The 25,396-nt window shown below is 41.1% G+C and overlaps 1 protein-coding gene across 2 annotated transcripts in view; it reads left to right on the forward strand.

Moving 5' to 3' along the window:
- The first annotated feature begins 387 nt into the window (after window positions 1-387).
- LOC147200357 (E3 ubiquitin-protein ligase SMURF2-like) overlaps window positions 388-25,396 on the forward strand; it is a 46,358-nt gene continuing 21,349 nt past the window's right edge. For both annotated transcript variants that reach the window (XM_086119245.1, XM_086119246.1), the window contains exons 1-4: window positions 388-774; window positions 20,606-20,644; window positions 21,644-21,752; window positions 25,094-25,227. In XM_086119245.1, coding sequence (XP_085975371.1) covers window positions 723-774; window positions 20,606-20,644; window positions 21,644-21,752; window positions 25,094-25,227 — 334 coding nt within the window. In that variant the 5' untranslated portion in view covers window positions 388-722. The remainder of the gene's footprint in view (window positions 775-20,605; window positions 20,645-21,643; window positions 21,753-25,093; window positions 25,228-25,396) is intronic.

Consider the following 25,396-nt stretch of genomic DNA (forward strand, 5'->3'; position numbering starts at 1 on the left):
CAAACGTTTTATGATTAATTCATTCGTCAATTTTGATCATTTTTAGAGAACACGTACTAAAAAGAAGTGCAGAAGTTCTAAGTAACCTGTAATATTCTTGTTAATTTGTACCCTTCACCTGGCAATACAAAAGGACACTTAAGTTGTCAAGAAATTGCAATTTTATAGTCATCTTTTCGAACCATTTTAAAATTAACCAGATTACGGTTGAATCACTATGATTTGGGTTTCAAAGTAATAATAAAACCCAGATTAACCCACAGCTTCCATATTTTCTCGATAAATACCACTAGTTTAGATTTATTTTGAAAAAGTACCGGATGTTGTTTTACCAAGAAATGCTTTACGTGCCTGTAGCTGTCTTGCACTACTCCACTCACTCATTACGGAGCACCCGAGCCGTAGGTGCTTGTCTGGATGGAGGGTGAACCTTTCACTTGATTTTTTTTTTTTTTTTGTCCTTTCATTTTGCTGCGGCATGCACAGTATTTGGGATTGTTCTGACTGACGTGTTTTTTTCGCGTAAGGATGACCATTTTCAGCCATGCGCTCGTTCGTGACGCCGTTCTGTCTAGTGTACACAGGCCAGTGATGTGCTATGGTGATACAACAAGCTAATACGACGCTAGCAGGGGGGACTGATTTGGGAGACACATTTTGAACACCTCAGCAAATGATTCGTACGCTTTGTTAATTTTCAACACGCTGGAACACCAAGGGGGATGTCTAACCCAGGAGTTCGGAGGAATGGCCCAGTAAAGCTGCGGTTGACAGGTAAGCGAATTTCAACCCCCTCCCCTCTCCCTTGTCCCCCTCCCGCACCGCTCGTGAAGCGTTAGCGTGCTAGCCACCCTAGCTAACTAATGCTGGTGGTCAGCTGGCGATGTGGAGCGCGTGGCACACATATTTCTTACCTGGCGTGCACTTTTAGACATTGAATGTCTCCTTGTGAACACTAACGCAGGCATTGACGTATATATGTTCGCGGGGAGCAAACCTTCAAACGCATAGGTTTTCGCACTGAAAAGAATCCAATGAATCACTCACTCGTCTTTACTGACGACGTTCTGGCAAAGGCCAACAGGATCGACAAATGTAAAGCAAATAACAACATGCAAATCGATAGACGCTGAAGTGAATGCATACATTTCCTCAAGCAGGGAAGTATTTAGTCATTTGAGGGCCCAAGGCAAACGGGTCCTCTATGTACAACTTCACCGACAAAAGGTTACATTTCAACTCCACACAAGGTCTTCAAAGATAAATTCCTTCAAATCCCCCATTAGGATTTAAGACTACACTGATCAACCATTTTTTTTTATTTTTTTATTTGTAGGAAATTCAAGTAAAGTCCTACATTTTTTTGGGCCTGATTCCGAATCTGCTTTTGTTTTGTTTTTCAAGCGTATCAAGGCGGCATCATCATCATTATCATCATAAAATAACAATGTAAAACAATCTGATAATAATATGTCATGTAGTAATGTGTAGTATTTGTGAATTACGGGTTAGGTTCAGCAACAGGTGGATTTTGTTCCCTCCAACTTCGTAGCCATAAATTACAGCACGTGGTAAATAATAAAACCACAAAATTCAGAATAAACAGAAATATGACCCCCTTTGAACCCAAATGAAATTACATCCTGATTTGCCCTGTGATGTGTGATATGAAGTACAGTATTTTCATTCCATTTGGTAATTTGATTGCATTCTCATTGTAATATCAGGATCTAAGGAAACGTGACTGGTCTTTCTGTCTTTCTGTTGAATTCGTATTGCGTATTTGTAACCAGCTGCTTTTTCTTTGGGGAAAATAATGATCTACATTTACCCCTATTTTCGAACACACTGCAGACCAAAATAGTAACTGAATCATAATTTTTTGTCCATTTTCTGCACTGTCGATTTGGAGCGTTGTCCTGTAGAAGAATAAAAGGAAAGAAATGTAACATTTTTTTAATGGTAATCTAATTCATTAAAAAAAAATCAACAGACGAGGTCATTTAAAAAATATCGATAGTTCTAAAACTGAAAATTTTAACATCACGCTTGTTTCGTAGAATTTTGTGATGTCACAATGAATGCTTAAAACGCTACGTCAGTGTTTTTAGTAAGTTAACAACTAATTGAAATTGAAGTGTCTTGATTATCAATTTGTGGTTCATTTGCCTTTATTTTAGCATACGCCTAACCTGTACGACCAAAACATTTACATACAATAAAATGTAACGACAAATCTGTTATTGTTCATTGTAATATAGATAAATTTATTGCTTGTGTTTGTTGAAAAAATTCAGAGGAAAATGACTTCATTACTGGGGGATAGGGGGATCACAGTTGGATTATATTTCAAAATCGTTCAGCCCTGCTCATAAATCAAGGTGTCACTAATGAAAATAATGATAGTCATGTCAAATTACGTGCTCAGTGTGAAATTCGGGCCTGTTTAGACAAAGCTGTTATTCTGCTGTATGAATGGCAACAGGTGGACACACAATCCACTTTTCATAGTTCTGCCTGTCAATATTCATCACTGCCTTGATGAATACATGAGCAAAGATGTGCAATCTGTTATTTGTGGTAAATAAATCATAAAATAATAATTTGACCCCAAGTCTGCATTAAACATGGTCCAAGCAAATATTTGGACAAATATTAACTACATCGCCACCTCTCACTTTAAATCATAGTGTAGAAGCCGAAGGCATGTGTGTGTATTCATTGACTAATCACGCCGTTACTAAACACCCCATTAGGTCACGCTAAGCAAAAATATCTGAATCAAATCTTGCATTGGATGGTGTACCTAAGCTTGTGGCCAATGTGTGTGTGGTTTATGGCACAGAGAGTTGTGTTCCTGTTGCCATCTGTATAATGTGGAGCGATTCTGCCTATAATCGGATCCTTCAGCTTGGCCTGTGTGCTGATAAATGTTGACTGTACTCCACATGAATGACACGTCCCCTTGATATATTCCTCACCCAGTGCATTACAGCAAGGTGGAGTAATAAGATCTATACACTTTAAAGCCGTTCTTTCTGCGCCCCGGACTTTTTTTTCTCTCCTCCGTATGGGGAATGGTTTTAAATGGGTCGCAGTGGTCTTAAGACGGAATCCCAGGAATGTGAAACCTCAGAGAGGAAATGTGAGTCTTGCCGATCATAGACATATCCTCTGTCTGTCTTTGACTTTAGGATATCTATGTAGGCCCAATTTTTCATTGATATCCTGCAAAATTGCTGAGCCGTAAACGAAGACATGCTATTCATGCGCTTTTGTCGTTTGCACAGAACCCAGCCAAACGTAGTGTTGCAGCAACAGCCTGCTTGTTCACACAGCAACACAGCATCCTGCCACCAGATAATAAAATCCATGACAGGGTCTGAAGTAGACTTATTAAATACTAGGCGGAGGGTCCTTTGTCAAACTGTTACAGCATTTGGAAATACCCTTACTCATATGCGACGTCTTGCCTGTTTTATGGCTCTAGCACCTATTACACCGCCTGGAAAAGCCACCTATTTTCCATCATTTTTGCACGTTGTTGTTCTGTATGAACTTTAGGCGGCCCGCTGCACACTGAGCAGTGTAGCTGAATGTGACTGAATTGGACCACCGCGAAAAAAATGACAGTTGCCAACTTATGGCCGCATGTCAGTCGACATGCTGCATTAGGGAAAATGCTACCCTGTATTCATGTTTTTCCACATACAATATAGTGTACTGTCCGCCCCCCCCCCCTCACCCCATTGAACCATAAAAACATGTCATGATTGTCATTGCCTTAAAGAGAGAAACAGGCGTCGAACAGGAGAGAGTGTGGATATTTTGAGAGGGTGTTGGTGGTGATCGACTGCACCTTTGCATTTCTGTGACAGACTTTCTGAGCTTTACTTTCTAGCCACAGGTACTTATGACAGTGTAAATCTAGTTGCGAGTTATTGTAAAACACAATACATTCTTGCGGTATTGCATTCATCTTGTCTTGTTTGTCCAAAATAAAGGCGTTTAGGTGTTGTGCATTTTGTTGTGTGAAGCTAATTGAGTTGCCTGGTGTATGAAATGTGCCATATTTGCCTTGCCTTGTCTTGCCTTCTTTTGCAGTGGTCTCTTAATAAACCTCGACTCAAATGACATTAGAGTTGGCTCTCAAAATATATTTGCAGGTTTGTTTTAATTTTATTTTCTTCAGACAATTGTTTCCCCCCCACCCCCACCCCACCAGTAGAGAGCAAGTTCTTATTTGCTGACTATTTCGGCAACTATGCAAGAGCTCTTTCTCTTTAGTCAGGATTGAATGACAGTTTTGTTTTGGGGATGGGGGGCGGTTGTAGTCAACAATAATGTGATGAAAGTCGAGTTGAAGTCTATTAATAGACAACAACAATGATAATCTTTCAGTTTAGTACAGCGCTCCCAAACCTTTTTTCCTCCACGGACCATTGTCACATAAAAGCATGTTTCGATGGACAGGTAAAAAAATTAATAAAACCAAATGATTAAAAAATACAGCTCACTATTAATCTGAATGCAGTTTGTGCATTTTTTGTCCGCTTCAAAGAGCCAACCGATCTCATTTTGTGTTCTGTTCCATCACATGATGTTTTATGCTGAGACATCGTAGCAAGGCTTCAAAAAAAATTAAAGCAGTTCCCCCTTTCACTGCTTCTATTTCATTTGTGCTTTTTTTGTATTTTGGAAAGGCCTTGCTTGTTTTTGCAAATGACTGTGAAATTGGTCTCATTTTTGGTTAAGTATTTCCACACACTTCTAGCATAGCATGACCACGTCCCGTACTACAATAAATTCTAAGACATAATGTCATAAAGTGCCACAAGTGTCATGGTGTTGCCGTATGTTGGAGTCGGAATAAAGTTCTCTTTATTACACAGTGGTTTTTCCCCGAGCATTATTATAATATCCATTATGACATAGCATTTCGTCAACAAAGATGAAGCTTGACTTTGCACTGCTGTGCTTGTTCTTCACCACCAGCCACGTGGTCCCACTCATAGGAATATTTTAAGACAAGCGGCAATAGTAATAGCCAAAGCTAGCAACGCGAACAGCTCTTCTCATCCGCAACCAGCTTATATTCATACACTCAGACCAGACGAATGAAGACTGTGTCATCTTGTTGGCCGGGCATTTTGATGCTTCCCAGAGAGTTACAGTTCAGCGACGGCAGCAGACGGGTGAGTTGAACTCTGTAAATTGGTCGATTGGAAGACGAGATGATCAAAACACCTGATTAGCAAATCGTCCATTTCAAGCTTCAAACATCAAGGATCAATAATCAGTTCAACCTCTAGTATGTACTTTATTGGTACGAGTTGGCGGTGGCGGCCGGCTCGCTTGTTTTTGTGAAAGCTCATGTGCATTTTTGATTGGCTCTTATATCGGCAGTGTTGTGACGTCTATCACCAAAGATTTAAGTTTGGAATTGCGGCAAATCAGTGGCTAACAGTCAGCCACTCATGAAGGCTAGTTTCCGAACTCCCTCACACTGCACAACAGTTCACTTGGTTTCGACTGCATCGCTTGATGTGTGGTGGGTCTTACTTACATAGTGCTCGTAAAAGCACCTACGTATAAGGCAAAGCCGTCAAGATAGCCCAGAGGAGTGAATTGTAATGTTCACTTCTCTTGCTCTGTTTTGTTGAAAACAGTTGTTCTTTTTGACACACCGCTGACACCATTGTGCATCTAATTATCGGATGAGAGACAGTTGTGTCAATATCCCGTTTTGTATAAAAAGCAAAAGCATATAATTGACCCAACATCTCTCATGGTTCTGATATGCCAATTGTACAGGATCTTTTTGCATAAAAGGCTCTTCTAAGTACGATGTCAGAAGACAGAACATTGCTGGGTTGAATTGTCTGTTAATACCCAACAGTGACATGGAACAAAGGCAGAAAAATGGTGACTTTTCCAACCACTATAGAAGAGGCTTGTGTTTGTTTTAGCAGGGGGGGGGGGGGGGGCTTATGAGAGTGAGCAAGAAGAATTGCTTCTCACTTGCACACACTTCACGATCCCAGCTGTTAATTTCAACTTGTGCCGTAGTTGCAAGTGTGACACGAGTGTTTAGTTGTGGCTACGCTTGACTCATTGTGTCTGCAACAGTGCACATTTAAACCTAACATTGGGTACCAACCAGAGTCTGCATTATCACTGCACTATCTGCTTAGTGTTCTCATAGTTTGAATTTTTGTCTGTGTCACTGCACAGGGCAATTTTCTAAGCAAAAGACTTGGGACAGCATTTTCAGCTGTATCTCTCGGGCAGCTCTTAGCTGTTTTCAGACCGCAGGCCTATCTAATTCCAATCAGATTCCTCCTCACATTCGCTGACTGTCCACAGTGTGATCAACAAGTGTCTAAATGAGATCTGGCTCTCGGGCCATATTATTGACCCACCTGACAGGTTGCTGTAGCAACGATGTCGGGACAGAAGCATCATCCATTATGTGTCGTGTTTGCCATCATATCATGGTGACACCGGCAACAAGGAAAAACATAGTGGTTTCTCATCCAGGTGTTTTTGCCCAATCTCCGTGTCAGAGATGTTCGCTCGGGCAGTTGAACAAACAGACTCAGGAAGAGATTGTCTTTTCTGCTGGCAGGAGGCGCAGTTTTCTACAAAGCCACTCCGTGTGCGCTTACCAACTGACACCTGACCTATGCAGCTTCTGCCGGCTTTTTACTGATCGTGTATGCAAATTTGTCAGAGATTTTCATTCGGACAGTTAAGAAAGGCTCGACGCAGGAACAGATCGACTTTCACTGCCGGCAGGAGGTGCAGTTCTCCATGTAGCCACTCAGTGTGCGCTTCCCACTGTCACCTGACCCCTGCAGCCTCTGCCGGCCATTTTGTTGATTGTGTATGCAAATTACGAGTAATACTGTACATCAGAAAAACACTCCCATCTTCATTTACATACCACGCCCCTGGACGGCCCCATTGGGTCGCCCCTCAGTGGACCCCCAAAGACTCTGTAACCTGGCTCGTGACCCTTACTCATGATGGAGCATACAAGTACTCCTACAGAGTACTTCCTTCCGTCCAAAGTTAAATCTTCCTTTCCAGGTTGTCAGTTAACAGGCGCCTGTGTCTACGAGAGTTAAATCTTTCTTTCTGAGATGTGGTCAGGTACCATGCGTTTGTGGGTCCCTTCACCTCAAATTGACCCCTGATTCTCTGTGCTTCCATTGGGTGCAAGATGTCTGAACACAAGCATTTCGAGGTCAATCAAGCAAGTGACAAAATGAAACTTTAAAACATGATAACATTGTGTTTGTCTACTTTCTCTAACAAAATTACAAGTGGTGTATCAGAAAAACACTCCCTTCTTCATTTACATGTCATGCCTCTCAGCCCAGCCCATCGATCGATATGCCCCTCAGAGGCCAAAACCTCTCTCGGTACAAACAATGGATACATTGTTAATTCAATCAGTATATTTCACATGAATTGAGACACTGGAACAAACTCAAGGACATCTTATCGTGTAGCCCACCCGAAGTTGAACATTCCTGTTTGTACTATCAGTTGACAAGGCCTCAGTTTCATTCAGCTCAAGTTGGCCCTTTTTCCTGTGTGCTCTAAATACACGCGTTTGAGGTCAATCAAGTATACAACAAAATGAAACTTTTAAACATGATAACCGAGTTTGTCTATACCAGGGATGGGCAATTATTTTCCCGGGAGGGCCAAATGAGAAGCAGAAAATATTGTGGAGGGCCGGGCCAAAAGTTAGAAATAGAAATAGAAAATAAAGAAGATAGCACAATGTCTTTGTATGCCAGTAATAAGGGGCGTTCACACGTGCAAATTAGCTCCGGCGTAGCCCCGGAAAAAGGCTTACACCGGACCAAATTTGATCCACCTCAGGGAGGTGGTTTAAAAATTTACTCCGGAGCAAATGCTCGTTTGCGAAGCAGCACCGATGTAAATTTGCACGTGTGAATGCAACTGGGTTAAATTTGCTCCAGAGCAAATGCTTGTGAAGCGTACGTACGGCGAGAATGCGTTGCTTTCGTGCTCTGTCGGACTTCCGTCATGTGTTTGTTTAATAACGACACAAGACTTGGCTGGTAACATCTTTCCTTTTGTAGGAGACTGGACTGTCTCGGAGTTGTTAGTGTAGTTTGTTCCTTTGTTGTGTGTTCACAACCCCCCGCCCCCCATATAATTTATTTAGTGATTTCCTCTCTTGATTTTCTGTTTGGCGCATGATGTGTTTGCTTTTCTGAGTGTCATTGAAGTCAACGTTGATTTACGTTTTCGGGGGCGGTCACTCTCTAGCAGAAGGCACGGAGACCGAGAAGGAGAAGGACGTGCCTGTCCAGTAGTTGCTTGAGTTGTGTATACGTTTTAAAAAGAACCAACACGACAGCTCATTTGTTTTCTGTCGTTTTGCTCCGCTGCAGAAACTGCCGTGTGAACGCAAGTGGGGCTGCACCGACGCTGTGCCGGGGCAGACACGCTCAGCGGCTTTGTACGTGTGGACGCTCCACACAATTTGCTGCGGTGCAAAATATATCGCAACAAAATACATCGGTGCAGCGCCGGAGCAAATGTGTGCCGTGTGAACACCCCTATAATGTAACATTCTCCTCCACCATCACACTCAGCACCGGTTCTCCTCAAGAATGTGTACTGAGCCCCCTGTTGTTCACGCTCTACCCATTTGACTGCTCTTATTAGCGGTCCAGTTTGCAGAATGTTTTTAACATGATAACAATTAAACCATTGTAGGAAATGTTCATTTACTCGAGCCACAAGCAATTCACTCACTCATGGAAATTGCCAGAATCGGACTGAGTAAGAATCGCTTCCTTGTTTTTCAAAGTCTCGTAGATTTGAGTCTTTCCGACTCCAGGCGTCTCCTGAATGTTTCGTACTTTGTTACCCGCTTCGTTTAATCAGATACATATCACTTTCCCTTCCATGGTCATTAATCTCTCCCTCTTTCTTCGTCTTCCCCTCCCTCCCTGTGCTCTGCAACTTGAAGTAACTGCGCCACCTGGCGTTGAAATACCTGTCATTACAAGTCCAAACGAAATGAATGCAATCAAACCTTAATTGTGCACCAATCTTCGGCGGGCCGGATGAAAAAGACCAACAGGCCGGTTCTGGCCCGCGGGCCGTAGTTTGCCCACCCCTGGTCTATACTGTACTCTTATCACTCGGTCAAATAAACTTTTGTTGTGCTCACTACGCTGAAGTTCTAATAGGTTGAAGTGAAATTTGCTGATGCCTCACGGCGATTATTTGAATTTTTTTTGGAAGTTGATTTTTTTTTTTTTCTCGGTTTACAGACCATTTTCTAGCTCTGAAAATGGTCTGGGGGGAAAAAATCAAGTCCTTGACTTTGTTGACACATCGACTGGGAGCATCACATGTCCTGACATCACCTCACCCTGCAACTCGAGTTTTATCTAAAATATTTAACTGAAACAGTTTTCCTTTTCACACCTAGACAAATCTAAAAGGAAAACAAAAACAAACTTTTTTTAGTTGCCCGATGAGACAATGGAATGTCGTTCATCCCCAACAGTACTTGCTGCCTAGCATGTCAACATAAGACAGTTCATGCGCTCTCACAGTCTAGAAGGATGTGTTTTGTTTCATTTTCTTGCATTGGTTGGAATCTGGATCCACTCAAAGGAGAATGACATGAGATGTATGAGGGGATGAATCCTTTCACTCGCCGACACTGCTGCAAGGAGGGGGGCGGGGGGTATGTCCGCCTCTGTGATCCATTGCCTCCATTAGCCTCCAGTTGGCGTGCAGCAAGCCAGTCAACTACTGGAAGCATCGTCTTCCTGTACTCGGTGAGCGTGCAACAGACAAGGGAACACACAGCTACATTTTTCATCGACTGTCATGGTTCGCGTGTGTTCTAATGTTTGGGGAAACCAGTGCTTGGTCTGTGCGTTCATGGGACTAGAAGGAATTAGAAGTGGGTGGTTAAGATAAAGATTCAGCATCTGCTCCGTTACCAGCTTTAGCACAGGTTAGTTGTGCGCATTTTCTCAGCTTCACGCCATTTCTGTCCACGTATGTTTTGTGTTCCCAAAAACAGGACACAAACCATTACTGCTGCACCATACGGTATGCTTACAATTTCATCGTTTCAGCTTCCAGTGGACTGGATGTTTTCCCAATAATGGCCCAGCCTAAATCATGAAAAACATATCTATAGAAAGATATCGGCGGCACTGAACACAACAAATGGTACAAAATTAAGATTTGAAACGAGTCATAAAAAACCTTCCTCAGTTATTAGATGTTTTAGAAAAGTTTGGAGATGAGCCTTCTCGGTGACGCTTTCATGCACTACTGGAAGGATTCTGCCGGGATCCTCCGCAGCGCCGTCATTAAAGCCATCCTGATGTCATCCACATCTTCAAAACGGGACCCCTTATGCGTGGCTAAGAGGAAACAAAATCACACAGGGCCATGTCAGGTGAGTGACTCCGGAGGTTGCTTCAGGCTGCCAATGTTCTTCTCAGCCAGGAACTGTCAGGTGCTCGCTAACGAGTGGAGAAGCAATCGCTTGGTCTTGTTTTTCTAGCCCACAACCTTCATTCTGTGTCTTTTTCACTTTCATCACAGTAAAAGTATTCACTTTTTTGTTAGTTTAGATTTTCTGGTGCTCTTTACATTATTTATTTCATCACCTTTGGCACAATCCTTTTACAAACAGCCTTTGATTTATAATAATGTGACTGTGACGTGACTGCAGATGTATGAAGCAGAGTTGATGATCGTGACTCATCATCACGAAAGTGATGACACCTTCCCGTTGTGTTTGATCGACATTTTTAAACACTCAGGTGACAATGTTCACTCAATCAAATAAACTGCACTATCACAGACAGTACACTAGTTTTTTAACCAATTCAGACCTTTCAAGTATAAACACACCTTTGTCTTTTGTCTTTGTAAAGCCCACTACCGGTACTCCCCCCCCCCCCCCCCCCTACCTTTCTCACTTCTGCTGTATTTAGCACCCTTTCATGCACATTTTCAATTTCAAGTCGCTTCAATGCTCTCACCGTTAATTGTACTAACAAGCATAATCCATAATCATGGCAGTTTTGTTTTGCTCTCCTCGCAAGCGCTAGCCTGAGCCTTTGCTTGTTGAAGTCGGCCGTTGGTATTATCTGCTTTTCCAATTACTTTTGAACTTGGTGGCATCAGTGTACTTCTGAGCAGGAAAATGGAAAGACTGAACACCTCAATGTTGCGTAACAAAATCTAACCCGGGGAGAGGAGGTGGGCTTTAGCATGCTGTATGCCTTAAACTTTCCAAGAAGAGGGGGAGGATTTTCCTGCAAGCGTGTGTTAGAGAACTTTCCCTTGTTACTTTTATTTCAGGTAGAGTTACACTGGAAGTAAAACTTCACTTCATTAATTAGACATGTTAATCTTTCCCCAACTCTCAGTACATCTGAACCGGTCTGTTGATTCATGAAGAGTTGTGTTCTTGTCTGGAGCCGTGACATGAGAAACATAGTTTATGGTGTCTTACTTGACTCCACTATGCGATTGTCCCAACGCACTTCTTCTCTTTGCAGTTTCTCATCACATCCCTGCCCTTTTGTTACGCTGTCTTTTTTGTCTGTCCTCGTTCATCTTCTTCCCTCAAACAGGAATCTGGTCCAGACACTTGACAGATGAGTCAACTGGTGTGTATCTAGTTTGGTTTAGATTTGACTGTTATCTGTACTAATCTTAACTTTTGTGCCGTGTGAGCTTTTGTCTTGTTTATTCAACACATCACTGATGTCTATTGAGGTGTCATGTAAGGCCTTTTCTCACATTGCAAAGATATACTTAAGAATAGATCTGTTTTGAAATTATAGTGAATCCAAATAGCTTTCCCAGTTATATTTTGATTGCTGAGCAATTGCAATAAACCAGGTTGGGGTCTTGAGGGATCACTCTCTCCTCCCTTTCTTCTGCTACTGTTTCTGTGGTCAAACAGCCCACTGCTATGCGTGTGTGTGTGTGCGTGCGTGCGTGCATGTGTGTGTGTGTGTGTGTGTGTGTGTGTGTGTGTGTGTGTGTGTGTGCGCGCGCGCATGTGTCTGGTAGACCATTCAGTATGACTTTACGAACACTTAAATTGCATCCTCCTTACTGTGAGGCTGTTTCCAGTTTCAGTGTGGGAGAAGACAGCCTGAGGCATGCTGAGGTGTTTTTTCTTCCTAATCCTTAAAATGGCAATCCGCACTGTGGCGATCTTCCATATATATATATATATATATAAAATGTACAGACACACAACCACATACATGCCCACCACATATTCATAATGATTCTCAAGGACTGATATTCTAGGGTTTATTTGGAGTTCCTTTGTCATTGTTTGTTTTATTGTTATGTACTGGCACAGTAACGGATTTATTTAAGTTTGACAGACATGAGATGACATTGTTTCAATTAAATGTTCTGGTCAGTTTTGCTTTTCAAGTCATAATGACTCTGAACAGCTTTTATCTCTTGATATTTCCATTTTCCAAAAGAGACTGTGTGTTTAGTGCCATATATGTTAGAATGGCTCAGTGATGGCCCAGTAACATGTTTTTTTTTTTTTTTGCGCGGAGTGGGCTTTATAGAAATAAGTGTCATATGGACAAACATATGCTCACTATCAAGCCCATAATTATGTCGAAACTACCCTCTGCTGTATTCGCAACGCCATGAACTAATGGGTATTTTTTTTACTTCCCTTATTTGTTGTAAAATTATTAAGACAATAATAGTTAAGTTAAATTGCAGTTGAACACAGTCATAATGCATTGAACCGTTTTAATTTTTTTTTTCAGGTTTCGCAACAATTTTAACCATAGAAATTGTCATGCACAATGTCCACCATCTTTTGGAATAATTCTTTAAAAAACAACCACCACAAAGCACAAAAGGTGAAACACTGTAGTTTACTAACTAACATAAAATTATGATCATCTTCTAATTTTTACCACCGTAAGGGTTCCACTGTATTATGATATTATCGGCATTTGGTATTTAAAAATTGCCTACAACGCTGCCATATGGTTTCGGGACATTTTTATCACCTAATGCCTAAATCTCCTTCTTCATAGCTTTCTCCCCTTCGTTGGACACATTTTTAAGTCTTTTTTTTTTAAGAACTATTTCTGTTTCATTCATTTTCTTCCGCCTCCATTATCACAATTATCCTCTTTACTGCAGTGATCCTTTACTCGGTGTAGCATGACCACCCACCACCTACATTCAGAGGTTAGAAAACTGTTTTGCTCGTCATACTCATGGCAGTTATGTTATTTTGGCCCTGGCTCATCCTTGCCATTCCCTCCAGAGGAGGTGACCAATTTAATCCTTGCTTTCCTTGTGAGGAAGCAGACACATGCACACACACTAACTGTGCATTGACATGGAGATAATCGTCCCTGCCGGCGGCCCTCCTGCGATGTGTTTGGCCACCATCTCACGGCGAATGTAGCTGCCAGCGGGGAGCCAGCTGTCACAACAGCGGTTGTTCAAAGGCTTCTGCTATTCATAATAAACACGAAATAGCTAATGCTGTACATGGATATCGAGGCATTACTTATAATGCTCTTATTTTGAAGTTGGCATTCGGAAGACATCGTAGTGGCGGCTGACTTGACTTGGAATTGATGCAAGCCTGACCTATTCTTAATGCGTGCAAGTGCGGTGACTTGGACTGGAGCACAGTATTCAATTTCTAGTCCTCCGGCGCACCGCTTACATTCACACCTGATCATAAAGACCATTTCAATGTCACGTTTATTTTGGGGTTACGTGCCCTGTCTCCCCCTCCGCCCTTTTAGTGTCATATCCTGTCTTTCTATGCTGCAAGTATGTTCTCTCTTGCATTTCCTTGGTGCAAATGATCCTCTCCCCTGTCCTTCTTCCTTCCTTCTCCCAGACGGTCTGCGTTCCACAGATTTGTGTCACAAGATAGACGTCACTTTCCCTTTCTTCACGTTCCAACTGATTTCACTGGAGATTTCTCCCAGAGATGAAAAAACCCAAAACAAAACCAAAACTGTTGGTCACCATCTCATTTTCCTGCTTAGCATCATGACTAAAGTTTGCACAAGAAAGATGACTGACTCTAGAGTGTTGTCATCTCCTCGGGGGTAACAGTAGACTGTTGGCCTCTGAAGGAATGACATAATTGGAATTCTGAGCATTTATTAGGCTGGAGAAATAAATCAAGTCAATGCAATCAGGTTCAGCTCACTAGTTCTGGTCACATATTTCCAACATTTCAGTTCCATGGTTTTAGACCTCGATGTTGTCACAGGTGTAAGTGTAAGCAAGTTGGTCATGCCGCCTTCTGCTCTTGACATTTTGCCATCATGTATTCCCTGTGTGTTGTAGTAGGTGAACAAGGCCTCCAGGCAGGCGTGGGGAATGGAGGAGGAAGTGTTTTGTTTAACCGTCGAACAATACTGCGAATGAGACAGCACAGTGCTGTGTGGCTAGTAATACGGTGAAGGTGAAGGACGTGTGCCTTCATTTTTCACCAGTGACTCATGCGATGCATGAGTTTGCAACTCAAGACGAAAGCATTTGACACGCTTTTTACATCAGATATGTAGCGTACAGCGGAACCGCAAGATATGCAGAGTTCTCAAGTAAGGCAAGGAGAGCGGTTTGAGTGTGTTTTCATCAGGGGTGCCAAATCTAGGTGCAGAAAATAAAAAGCTTGCCACAGTTAGGGTTTGGCCACATGTGCTTCTGCTCAACCGTTCATCTACTCAACCGGCAGGTAGACGAGCTCCGCAGGGAGTAGAAGCAACCAGACTGTGGCGGGGTTTTTACTTTCTGGACCTGGATTTGCCGCTTCTGGTTTAGAACTGAATTTTTCACAAATTGTACAATTGCCAATGGCTTTGTCCTTCAACTGTTTTTTATTTGGCTTCAGCTTTTGATAGCAAAATGATTTTGGGCATTAGCTTTTGAATAAAATTCCAATTCCCTTTTGTATATAACCCTAAGAATCTTCAATGTCAAAACAATATAAAGACCTTCATGTAAATGTAAATAGACATTAATAACTAAGACGTCTCTCAAATAGGGGATTTGGAAAGTATTATAAAAGACTCTCCTTAGCTGTGCTGGTGTCGAGAAGCTTGGGTTTTTATACAGAGCCAACAGGAATATAAAGACGTACCCTGGTGAATAAATTGGATCAGATGATGGATGGATGGATGGATTCTTAGATGAAGTGCAACCTACAATTAGAAGTAGTTTTTGGTTTAAATCGTAAAAACTTTACAATTTCCCCACTTGGATAGTGTTTTGGCACAATTCATGTTTGCTGGGGCCCCACAATTTGTTTAAGAACTGCATTCGGTCTCACTCTTGGGTCTGTCCATGCTGCAGGCCAATTTGAAAAATATTGAATTTTAAAGATCAGCTTTTCAGATGTCCCAGTACCACCAAACTCTTTTGAGACAGCTCTTGTGACCGATTAAACTTGACATCCAAAAGTGCATGTGTGTATTTCACCACCTTTTTGAGTTGCATTTAATTGAGCTTGACCGGGTTGTGTTTCATGTCCTGGGACGCAAGTAGTATTCGTTAGATTGGGGCTTTCTTTCTCCTCAATATTTTCTCGACTTACTATCTGTCAGGTATCTTGAAAAGAGACAGTGCTTCCCCTCAGCATATAGTTTTGGTTCCTGGGAGAAAAATCATGTCATATCATGTTGGTATGGTGAAGCTGAGGCCGTTCACAGCTAACCAAGAATACTTAATGCACATGTCAGTAAGCACAAATATGTCTAAATACACACAGGGATTTTTTTTCCCCCTCCACAACGTTAATTTTGCCAACTGTTGGAGGAAAGAGACAAACACGATTTCTTTTGGCCCAGCAGTAGAACCAGCCAACAACTTATTTCTGATGCAGTACGTGTCAGCCTGCCATGTCCTTGTTGTGCTGCCAGGAAAATAATTGAACAAATGGACCACAAAAAGGCTGTATTTGACCGTGGAGTTGGCTTTGTATGCTCACGCAATTGTCTCCTGGAGTTAGTGACCTCAAGCCTTTGGTCTAGGACAGAGCTGCTAGGGACACGGTCTAATAAATGTTACCAACAGCACATGAGGCGCCGTGCATGCTGGTGGTTCAGGAGAGTGTACAATGAAAACCATACCAGTGTTCTCGACTTAGAATACATAATCAGTCGAATAACATTCTTTTCTTTCCTTCCATTTTCAAAGACATGTTTTGTTTGTTTGCATGTTTGTTTGTTCTATGCTATGCTCTCCTATTCCATGTGGGATGGTCTCAATTACCTGATCTGTCAATCTGTGGCCAGCTTCCAAAGCGAGCAGCACCCTTTTGGGACTTTCACAGCCATAAATGTAATCCACCGCCTCTTCTCTGAATAAGTGGCATGACTCAGAGCAGCTATTGAAAATACTGACATTGGAAGCCCCACTGAGAAAGCGAGTGGAAATCCCTTGACACCACTGCTCATTTTTCTGTTTACAAACACTCATCTTTGATCTTTTTTTATTTTTATTTTTTAATTTTCAAACCCAGTATCTCTCAACCAGTCATGTTTGGACTAGATTGCATTGGTAACTGTTAACATTTTGGTCCCCCATGTAAATCCACTGCACAAGAAATATTTTATACCCCAAGTCAGAGCTATGTGATATGGATAAAATTCTATGTCCCAACAGAGATAGTTTTCTATCCCGGCAACACTATGTATTCCAATATAGTAGTTTTACTTAAAATTACATGAAATTAATGGCTATTATTTCTCTCTCATTTCACACCGACTCGATGATTTAAAAAAAAGTCAAATTAGAGGCTTTGTAATCTTGATTAATCATATTTTAATCAAATAATGCTAGTTTTCCAAAAAAGCAAAAAAAAATTTCTTTCAAATAATTTTAATAGACTGAATAAAATAACAAAGACATAAAGACATGAATATATTTAACTCTTGAAAACGGCTTTTAATTGTGTTTCCAAACCAAAATAAACAGTAGAAAACGTCCCTGACCATAATTGAACAAACCAAAAGTATTCTTTCACTTTTGACCTAGCTATACATGACAATTGATTTTCCGAAGAGTCAACATATATTTGAACCGAACCGAAAATTGTGACCACAAAACCGAGTTACGAACCGTATTGTGGATTTTCTCAACCGTTCCACTTCTTTCTTCCTAAGCTAAAAGGACACAAAAACAGCTGCTCTCTAGCGGGCTTCTGCGGTTTAAGTGGTGTAGACTTCCTGCTGAGACTGACAGTTTGTGTGTGTATGTGTGTGTGTGTGTGTGTGTGTGTGTGTGTGTGTGTGTGTGTGTGTGTCTTTTAAGAAACTTTTAGAGCAGATAAAAAAGGAAATGAAGCCAAGTTGATTTCGCTTTTGTGAAGTTATTGTCATTAGCCTACTACCAGTAGCTGGGTCGTAAACGACTTTGAGGACTTGGGTGATGGTCCACAGACAGGGATATTGTTTCACCCAGCCCAGGGCTTCCTGATCATTAACACAGTACCAGTTGACCTATCTTTCCTGATAGAATTGGAATGACTCTGGTCCTCTGCCAGACCTGGCTCGCCCAATGCCTGCTCACACGGCAACAATTGACCACTTTATGAAACCTTTTTTTTATTGTATACATTTTGTCACAAATTTTAAAAATGTCTTCTATGTTAGGCTCTGAAAGGGTAGAAAGGAAAACACGCACAACTCTCCACGGATAATATATCGTACTATTTCAGTTTCCTCTGTAAAATAAGAAATGTTGGCATAGGTTGTCCAACATTAACTGGCTTAATGAAACTAAAAAACATTTGGCCATGCATCTATCTGTTATAATGTTGTATTTATTAAAACCAGTTTCCGTTTGTGCCTGGTGACGGCGTCCAGCCCTAATTTCTTTTTGCTGTTGCGTTCAACTTCTGCTGAATAGGTAACAAAACAAAATGCCTTCTGAGGCACCTTTCCTGTTTTAGGTATGAAAAAGCCATCAGTTCATTCATAATGCAGACCCGTGTCTTAATGGCTTTACCTCACACATAGCATTAGGCTATACTAAGTAACCTGTTGTCTAACTTCAGCTAGAGTTAACTTTTATGTCAGGAAATACAAAATACTTTTCCACCAAGGTTGTAATGAACAATAAAAGCATAAAGTGGGGATACTCCCGGAATTGGTTTAGTTTATTAACCTTGCCGGTATGTGCCAGCACAAGTGCAGAGGCAATTGATGACAACAAGATAGCTTTCTCACTGTGCATTTTGTGACTGAATTGTTGGAGCAGTGCACAGTTTAATCTCATAATCCTCATTAGCCAAGTGTAGTGTAGTGAGCTAAAGCATTAAAACTATTCTTCAATTTGTCTAAAAGTTACTTTTAAAAATGTAGCTCCTTTTTATCCACCCGTGGGTGTGTTAATGTTTCGTTTTTATGAAACTTGAGTGAGACTGGTTGTTGTGCCGCCAAGTTAGTGCCACGTAGTCTCCTGGTTATACCCCGGCTATGAAGGAATTCAGTAGGAAAATCATGCAACTTAACTCTAGGCTAACGACCCATTTAAATATAAGTGATCCTTTTTGTCGTTCATAAACGTCATGCCAAGACTGTAGGCCCCCGTCTGCCGACAACATGGTGTCTGCTTGTCCCACAGGATGCAGTCCTGGCGGCCTCGGATTTGGCCTGCGCCCATACTGTCGGCTTTGGCAATGTCATTTTTTTTCTAACAAGCTGATGGTTAGCGTTCCCAGCCCAGGCCCAGCCAGTATAATTTGATTTGTGTGGAGACGTGTTCACATGTGTCCCACATCCGTTGCAGTGCGATTCTTTGTTGGCTATCTCATTTTGGGCATTGTGAAGATCTCCTTGTTGCAGCGCTGTAAACATAGGGTTGCTTCCCAAAATGATTATGATGATGATGATTTCTTTTTTTTTTAAGATGTGTCCCTCTCAACCATGATACTGTACATCTAATGTCTATTGTATGTATTACATGTCTCCACCATGGAGCAGTTTTTGTCATCGAGACTGTTCAAGATTAAAGGGTTCAAGACTAAAGGAACAATAAGGAATAATTTAGGTTCTGATAATGTCATAAATACCTAATTTGAGGATAGCCTGCATGTCATTACAAGCTGCATGAGAAAAATGACATTCAATATAATTAATGTGCTTGGTTACAAATTTTGGTGAATATTCCATATATGTCAAATCCATCCCACGCTGTCACTAAATATAGAGATAGATTTTGATGTTACAGATACGTGAAGATGTTATTGACTCACTAATGCATGTGAGCGTTATGTGATACCTGTCACAAATCAACAGTGCAGCTTGAACAATGATATATTTGGGACTCACGTACAAACGGATGTGTGGTCAGGGCAGGCAGACAGGGGAGGCAGAGCCTCCTACACCACATGCCAAGAGAGTAAAAATAAATAAATAAAGTACATATATAAATGTGTTTTAGTTTGCTGGTCCGTCCTTCATATCGATTTTCTTTCTCAATTTAACCAAGTCAAATGGTTGGTTAATCATCATTAATATTAACAAAGTAACTGAATTTTGTATTTCCTGTTCAAATTTCTGAGTGAGAAAGGAAGAGCAGCTCAGATGAGTCATAGCCTCTTTGGTGCCTCATGCGACCACACACGCATTAATTGGCGTCGCATGCAATTGTCACGTGCCCTCACACGCGAGATATTGCTTGTTGGTCTCTGTCGCCAATATACATTTTATCACTCATGTACTGCACATGCTGGCGTTTAAGAGTCTGTCTCATATATTTGATGAATGCGTGTGACAATTTTTGTCTTTTTGATCATCCAGAAAAGCACAGCGAGCCAAGAAATTACTGGACAGTGCTGCTGCTGGCATTTGACAGTGCTGTGCTCCAACCGTGGCAAGGTGGAGATGAAGCATGGCGTTGTTCCCATGTACTCTATACATAACCACTAGAAGAAGGTTTTAGTTGGTTGAGGACATCCATACCTCGCCGCCATCTTTAAAGGGGAATTTGGCTGTCTTATCCATTCACTTGTATGGAGGTAGCTATGTTTGGAGCCAATAAATTAATCATAACTTGGGAATTTCTTTGCTAATTTTGGCACAGATCGGTTTGCCAGAAACATCGGACATTATTGTTGTGATACCTGATGTGAGTAATTTTATAATTGGAGCTTTCATAATATATTAGATAAAGAGGTACGACCAAATGCTTTTTGAATTTTTAGAGATGTCAGCACGTCGTGGATGCATGTAATGATCACATCGCCTTTATTTTCTAAAATATAGAATACATATTGCATTCTGGTAGGGTGTAGCATTAAAAGTGAATGTTACAACCTTCAAATTTAGAAAAAAGAACAAAGTAATTGAAAATTAAATATGTAATCATTTCCAAAGTCATAGAGAGCCGCAGCAGATGGATGAAAGAGCTGCAGGTTGAAGATCTCTGGTCTAACCAGTCTTACAGAGGGGCACACAGTGATGTGGTCTCCTTGTGTATGGACACTCAGTTTTACCGTTGTTTAAATCTTTTTTTTTTCTTCTTTGTTCTTCTCTTGCAGTCCTGTGCGCAAAGAACCTGGCAAAGAAAGACTTCTTCCGTAAGTAAAACCCATTTTGATGCGTTGCTATTCTCGTCCCACAGATCCCTTGTGCATTTCAGTGGGTCTTGTCAGTGGAGGCAAGAGGTTATATTTTGAAGTCTCTCGCTAAATTAGGTAACTTTGAAGCAACATTTTTGTGTGTGTAGGAAAGACACAGGATGGGGTTTTTTTTCATGCTGCTACTTTTGCCAATACTGTATTCCGCATTAGCTTTTGTTTTTAGGTAATTAGGACAAATAATTATTTCATCCTGTGCTGTTGGCATTCGTTTGAGAAGATGGGATTTCAAGAACAAAACAAGCAACAAAATAAAACTATCCAAACAGGTTCCGTATTTGTCAGTTGTGGTTTTGCAAACTGCTGTGACTTGGAATTGTAGCATGTCATTCACCCAACATGCAGGTTCCTCCTTTAAACTTGATTCAAACTATCGTGGCTTAATTTCCTCTCTTCTTGCACAAACACAATATATAAGAGGGAAGCCCATACAAAGCTACCAAACAGGTTTGGCCTGCGGTTTATTTGTACCCAGAGTCGTTCGCTATTAAGCCTTAAGAAACGACAAGTGACTGACTATAAGGCTTGCACAGTCATAAATGGATCCCTCATCAAATATCTGCTCAAATGTCATATGGTGGAAAGACCTTATTTGTGCAGTTGTAGCTGCAGTTATTGTGACGTCTGCAGTTCTCGCCTCTCCGGGAGTCAGTTTGGACTTCTTGTTGGCAGTAGATTGTCATGTTGTTATTTCCTTAATTGGATTGAGATTAACAGTTGGTATTTTAGCTTCCAATTCACTTAGTTTAACCTGTGCATCTCTGTCAGACTGTAAACATAGGAGAACACGCATCCAAATGTTTCTGTAGCAATCACAGCTTTAAAATACTTGCAATGTTTATTCATGCAAATATTCCATTTGAAAGCTGTAGACGTGTTCATTTGTTAAACATCTTCACAAAGTGTTTGTCTGACTGCTCTGTTGGTCTGTCTCAACAGGGTTACCCGATCCCTTTGCCAAAGTGGTAGTGGATGGCTCTGGACAGTGCCACTCTACAGATACTGTGAGAAATACATTGGACCCAAAATGGAATCAACATTATGACCTGTAAGTAGACCTGAATGCTACTTGTGTTTTCTCAGGACACACCAACCTTACTATATATAGTTTTATGTTCTGGAAAATGAAACTGGCTTTCATTTTCAATGATATTAGTCAGTTTTGGAGCAATTTGTATTTAACTAATATCCCCTGGAACAGCCATTTTTCATCACCAAAATCGATACGCCCTCATGCCATGGTGTACATGTCAGCAACAGAACTGGACACCAAATTTGCTGCATAGCTGGTGTGGACAAAGTCATCTACTGTACTTTAAAGCGGTAGTGTTTACTCATATTTTTATAGGTCGTCGCTGTCAGTCCCCCAAATCCAAAACAAATGTTTAAAAAAAAAAGCCATCCATCCGTTTTTGGCGTCGCTGTCAGTCCCCCAAATCCAAAACAAATGTTTAAAAAAAAAAAGCCATCCATCCGTTTTGGCGTTGCTAAATTACCCACTATTTTGGAGAGCTGTCACTGATTCAAATTGTATGAACACAGTGAGCACTGTACAACCCTGATGCTTATTTGAGAACCATGCCAAAATGATTGTGTGCACCTCTGATTAAAAACCTGATAAACACTCATATAGTTTCAGAAATTGCCTCTTAATGGGCATAGAAGAGGATGGATATCGATGGATTTTTTTAAAAGAGAAAAATCCACTGGCAACCATGCAGAAATTAATTTAGCAAATACATTTATACATTCTGGTACCAACACATTAATAATGGCCACAAGAGGTCACCAGTGACTGGTATTGGTGACTGGGATTGGCACCCTTCTCGAGTACTCGATACCTTGAAATAAGTCCGGTATTGAACCCATAGTGATGCCTGGAATGAGTACTCAGCATTCCCGGGTTATGTCCTCTTCCTAAACTCTTTTCCAAAGCCATGAGTGATACAATACATGCAAGAATAAGCTTATTAATCCCGCTTAGAAAGTCAGAAATGCATCTGCACAAACTCACTTCACGATGTCCAGTGTTGCTTAGCCGGCGAATATGTGCGCAAGCTTATCAATCAGCGCGATGTGGCTCATTCCTCACTGACCGGGCATTTCCTCTTTATTCTTGATTGGCTTTACAGTTGCACATCACTTTTAACAAAACAAGCCTACTCAAATGTATCTATTCTCCCTATTTTTTCTCATTATTGTCTAAAAAAGAAATCCAGGTGTTCAATACAGGCAAAAACTACATGGCATGTTTTTTTTCCACAGAACTAGCAAATAGGCGGAGTTTCTCATATCTTTTTAATGTTAAAGATTCATAGATTTCTTAAGCTGTTTTCACCACTGCAATTTGGTTTTTATTATTACACAGAAATAAACAAAGTGTGGACACGCACAAGTCCGATGATGGGGAAATGGGTTCATCCTCTGCCTCTGACGTTGCAGTTTTCAACCTAAATGGGGGTGTTTGAAAATCTACTGAAAACCGTCAGAAAACATGCCTAAAATCACCACAGAGTCTATTAGGGGTGAGGTTTTTAATGCAGAAATCATTTTTAATTCCAGAACTATTAAAAAAAAAAAGTGCCAATACTCGGCCAATTACAGAGGTCCTCGAAAGTTTGAATGTGAACTTGTTGTATTTTTGTTGCTATGCAAGTGTTTCAGGAATGCAGATGAAGTCATGTTCTCACTGCTGAAAGCTGTGTGACATATGAACAAAACATCCGGAAGAGTGAGATTTTGGGAAATGCATATCGTATCACCATATTGGCACTGTACCGTGAAAAACACAATGGTCCACTTTTGTCATTTTAAAAATGTTTACGTTAATGGACATCTGAAACGCGGACACCCTATCATGTCAACATTGTTAAAAATGACAAAAATTAACGAGTAATGCATTAACTGAAAGAAAAAGAAGGCTAAAAGAACAAAATTTTGATTTTCAGTTGTTGTTGTATTTTTCTTTTTTTTTTACAGCTACAGATTAACCCTGAATAACGAATTCAATACACACTTGAGTTTGATGATGCCATTTGGGTGTGTCCGAATGCGGTTGTTCTTAACTGAATTGATCTGTCCTCATGAGAACTAACTCTAACCTTTATCAGACGGCACCCTGCTTAGCTCCATTTTCCCCAGTCGGGCATTTAAACTATGTTCCCAATGCTCCTTTGTCACTGACTGCATCTGTCCCCATCAAATCTCCTCCTGCTTTTACATAATTTTCTCTTCCCCCTTTTGGATCGTCGCCTTCTCAGTGAAGCGTGCTCCCCCGCCAGCGACCCCTGGCCTCTTCCTCTGCTTCAGGAAATGGCTAACATGCCACAGAAAGCAGATGGGACTGTGGGCTTGGTGGGGTTCCAATGTGCCACACCCCCATAGCCAGCCTCCAGCTTCAGCAGTGACGCTCTTGTGTCTCTTCTCTGATGGCCTCATGCATCAACAGCAAGCACATACAGTAGTCTGTTCACTTTATTAAAAAGTGTCTCAAATCCCACGTGTGTGTAATATGACATATACACTCAGAATTGTCCCTGTTTCTAAATTGTCTTAAACAGTCTAATCCCATGTTTTTTTTTCTTTAATTAATCTCACAGCCCTTTTCTCTCACCGGTTCCAGTTCTTGGCATAGATGCTGTTAATTAACTCACCTGCGTAAGCAAATAACTTGTCATTCATTTGTCATAAAAAAGTGGAAAATGTGCAATGTGGTCACAGTGTACCACACAGCACAGAGCAAGGCTGCCAAGCCCTGCCATTGCATCCTGGTCGGAATCACAAGCCACAGGGGTTGTAATTATAATTTTTAAGATGACTATTTCTAAATGCTGAGATTTAGTTGTCATAATAAACATTTTGAAGCGGTTTTCATCGCGGAACACCTTACCTTGCCAGATGACATATTGCAAGGCTGACATGCTGCAGTTCACTGTTTGTGGGTCAAGCCATATTTGTTATTGTGAATTTGAGTGTGAACCCAAGGGAAGAGATGTTGACTGTAATTTCAAACATCTGTCTGTGTCACAGATATGATGGTGAAGCACATTGTGTGTATTTCCTCTCTTCTTTTAACACTGACTAGACTGGCTTCCTCTGTGCAAAATCAGCAAAACCACATTTACACACATTTACTTAAAAATCTCTCTCTCTCTTTGTCTCTGTCTCTCTCTGTTTGTCTCTGTCTGTCTTTCTGCCCCTCTCTCTCTACTCTTATTGCTCACCCTGAAAGTCTACACCACAAACCCAGCATAATTATGATCCATTTTTTTGTTATGAGTACACGAAGGCCTAAGTACTAAAGCTTTCCTTGGACTTTGTGTTGTGTCATAATTGGTTTTAATTTCTGACCTAAGAATTCCGTATGGTTTTTTTTCCCCCTGCTTCCAGATATATTGGAAAGGCAGATTCCATCACCATCAGTGTGTGGAACCACAAGAAGATCCACAAAAAGCAGGGTGCGGGTTTTCTTGGTTGCGTCCGCCTCCTCTCCAACGCCATCAACAGACTTAAAGACACCGGCTGTAAGTTTTGACTTTGGAAAATTGCTCATCCATTGCCTATTTTTTCTCAATTGATTGAATGAAATTGGCATTTCGCGACATGCCCCCCTCCCCTACCCATACAGTCGATTAAATTGGTTTTCACTGATCTTCTTACCTACTTTTCAGGAGTTGAATCAATGGAACCGAG

The sequence above is a fragment of the Hippocampus guttulatus genome, chromosome 9, assembly GCF_054856545.1.
Source record: "Hippocampus guttulatus isolate MCC_2025c chromosome 9, RoL_Hgut_1.0, whole genome shotgun sequence".
Lineage (NCBI taxonomy): Eukaryota > Metazoa > Chordata > Actinopteri > Syngnathiformes > Syngnathidae > Hippocampus > Hippocampus guttulatus.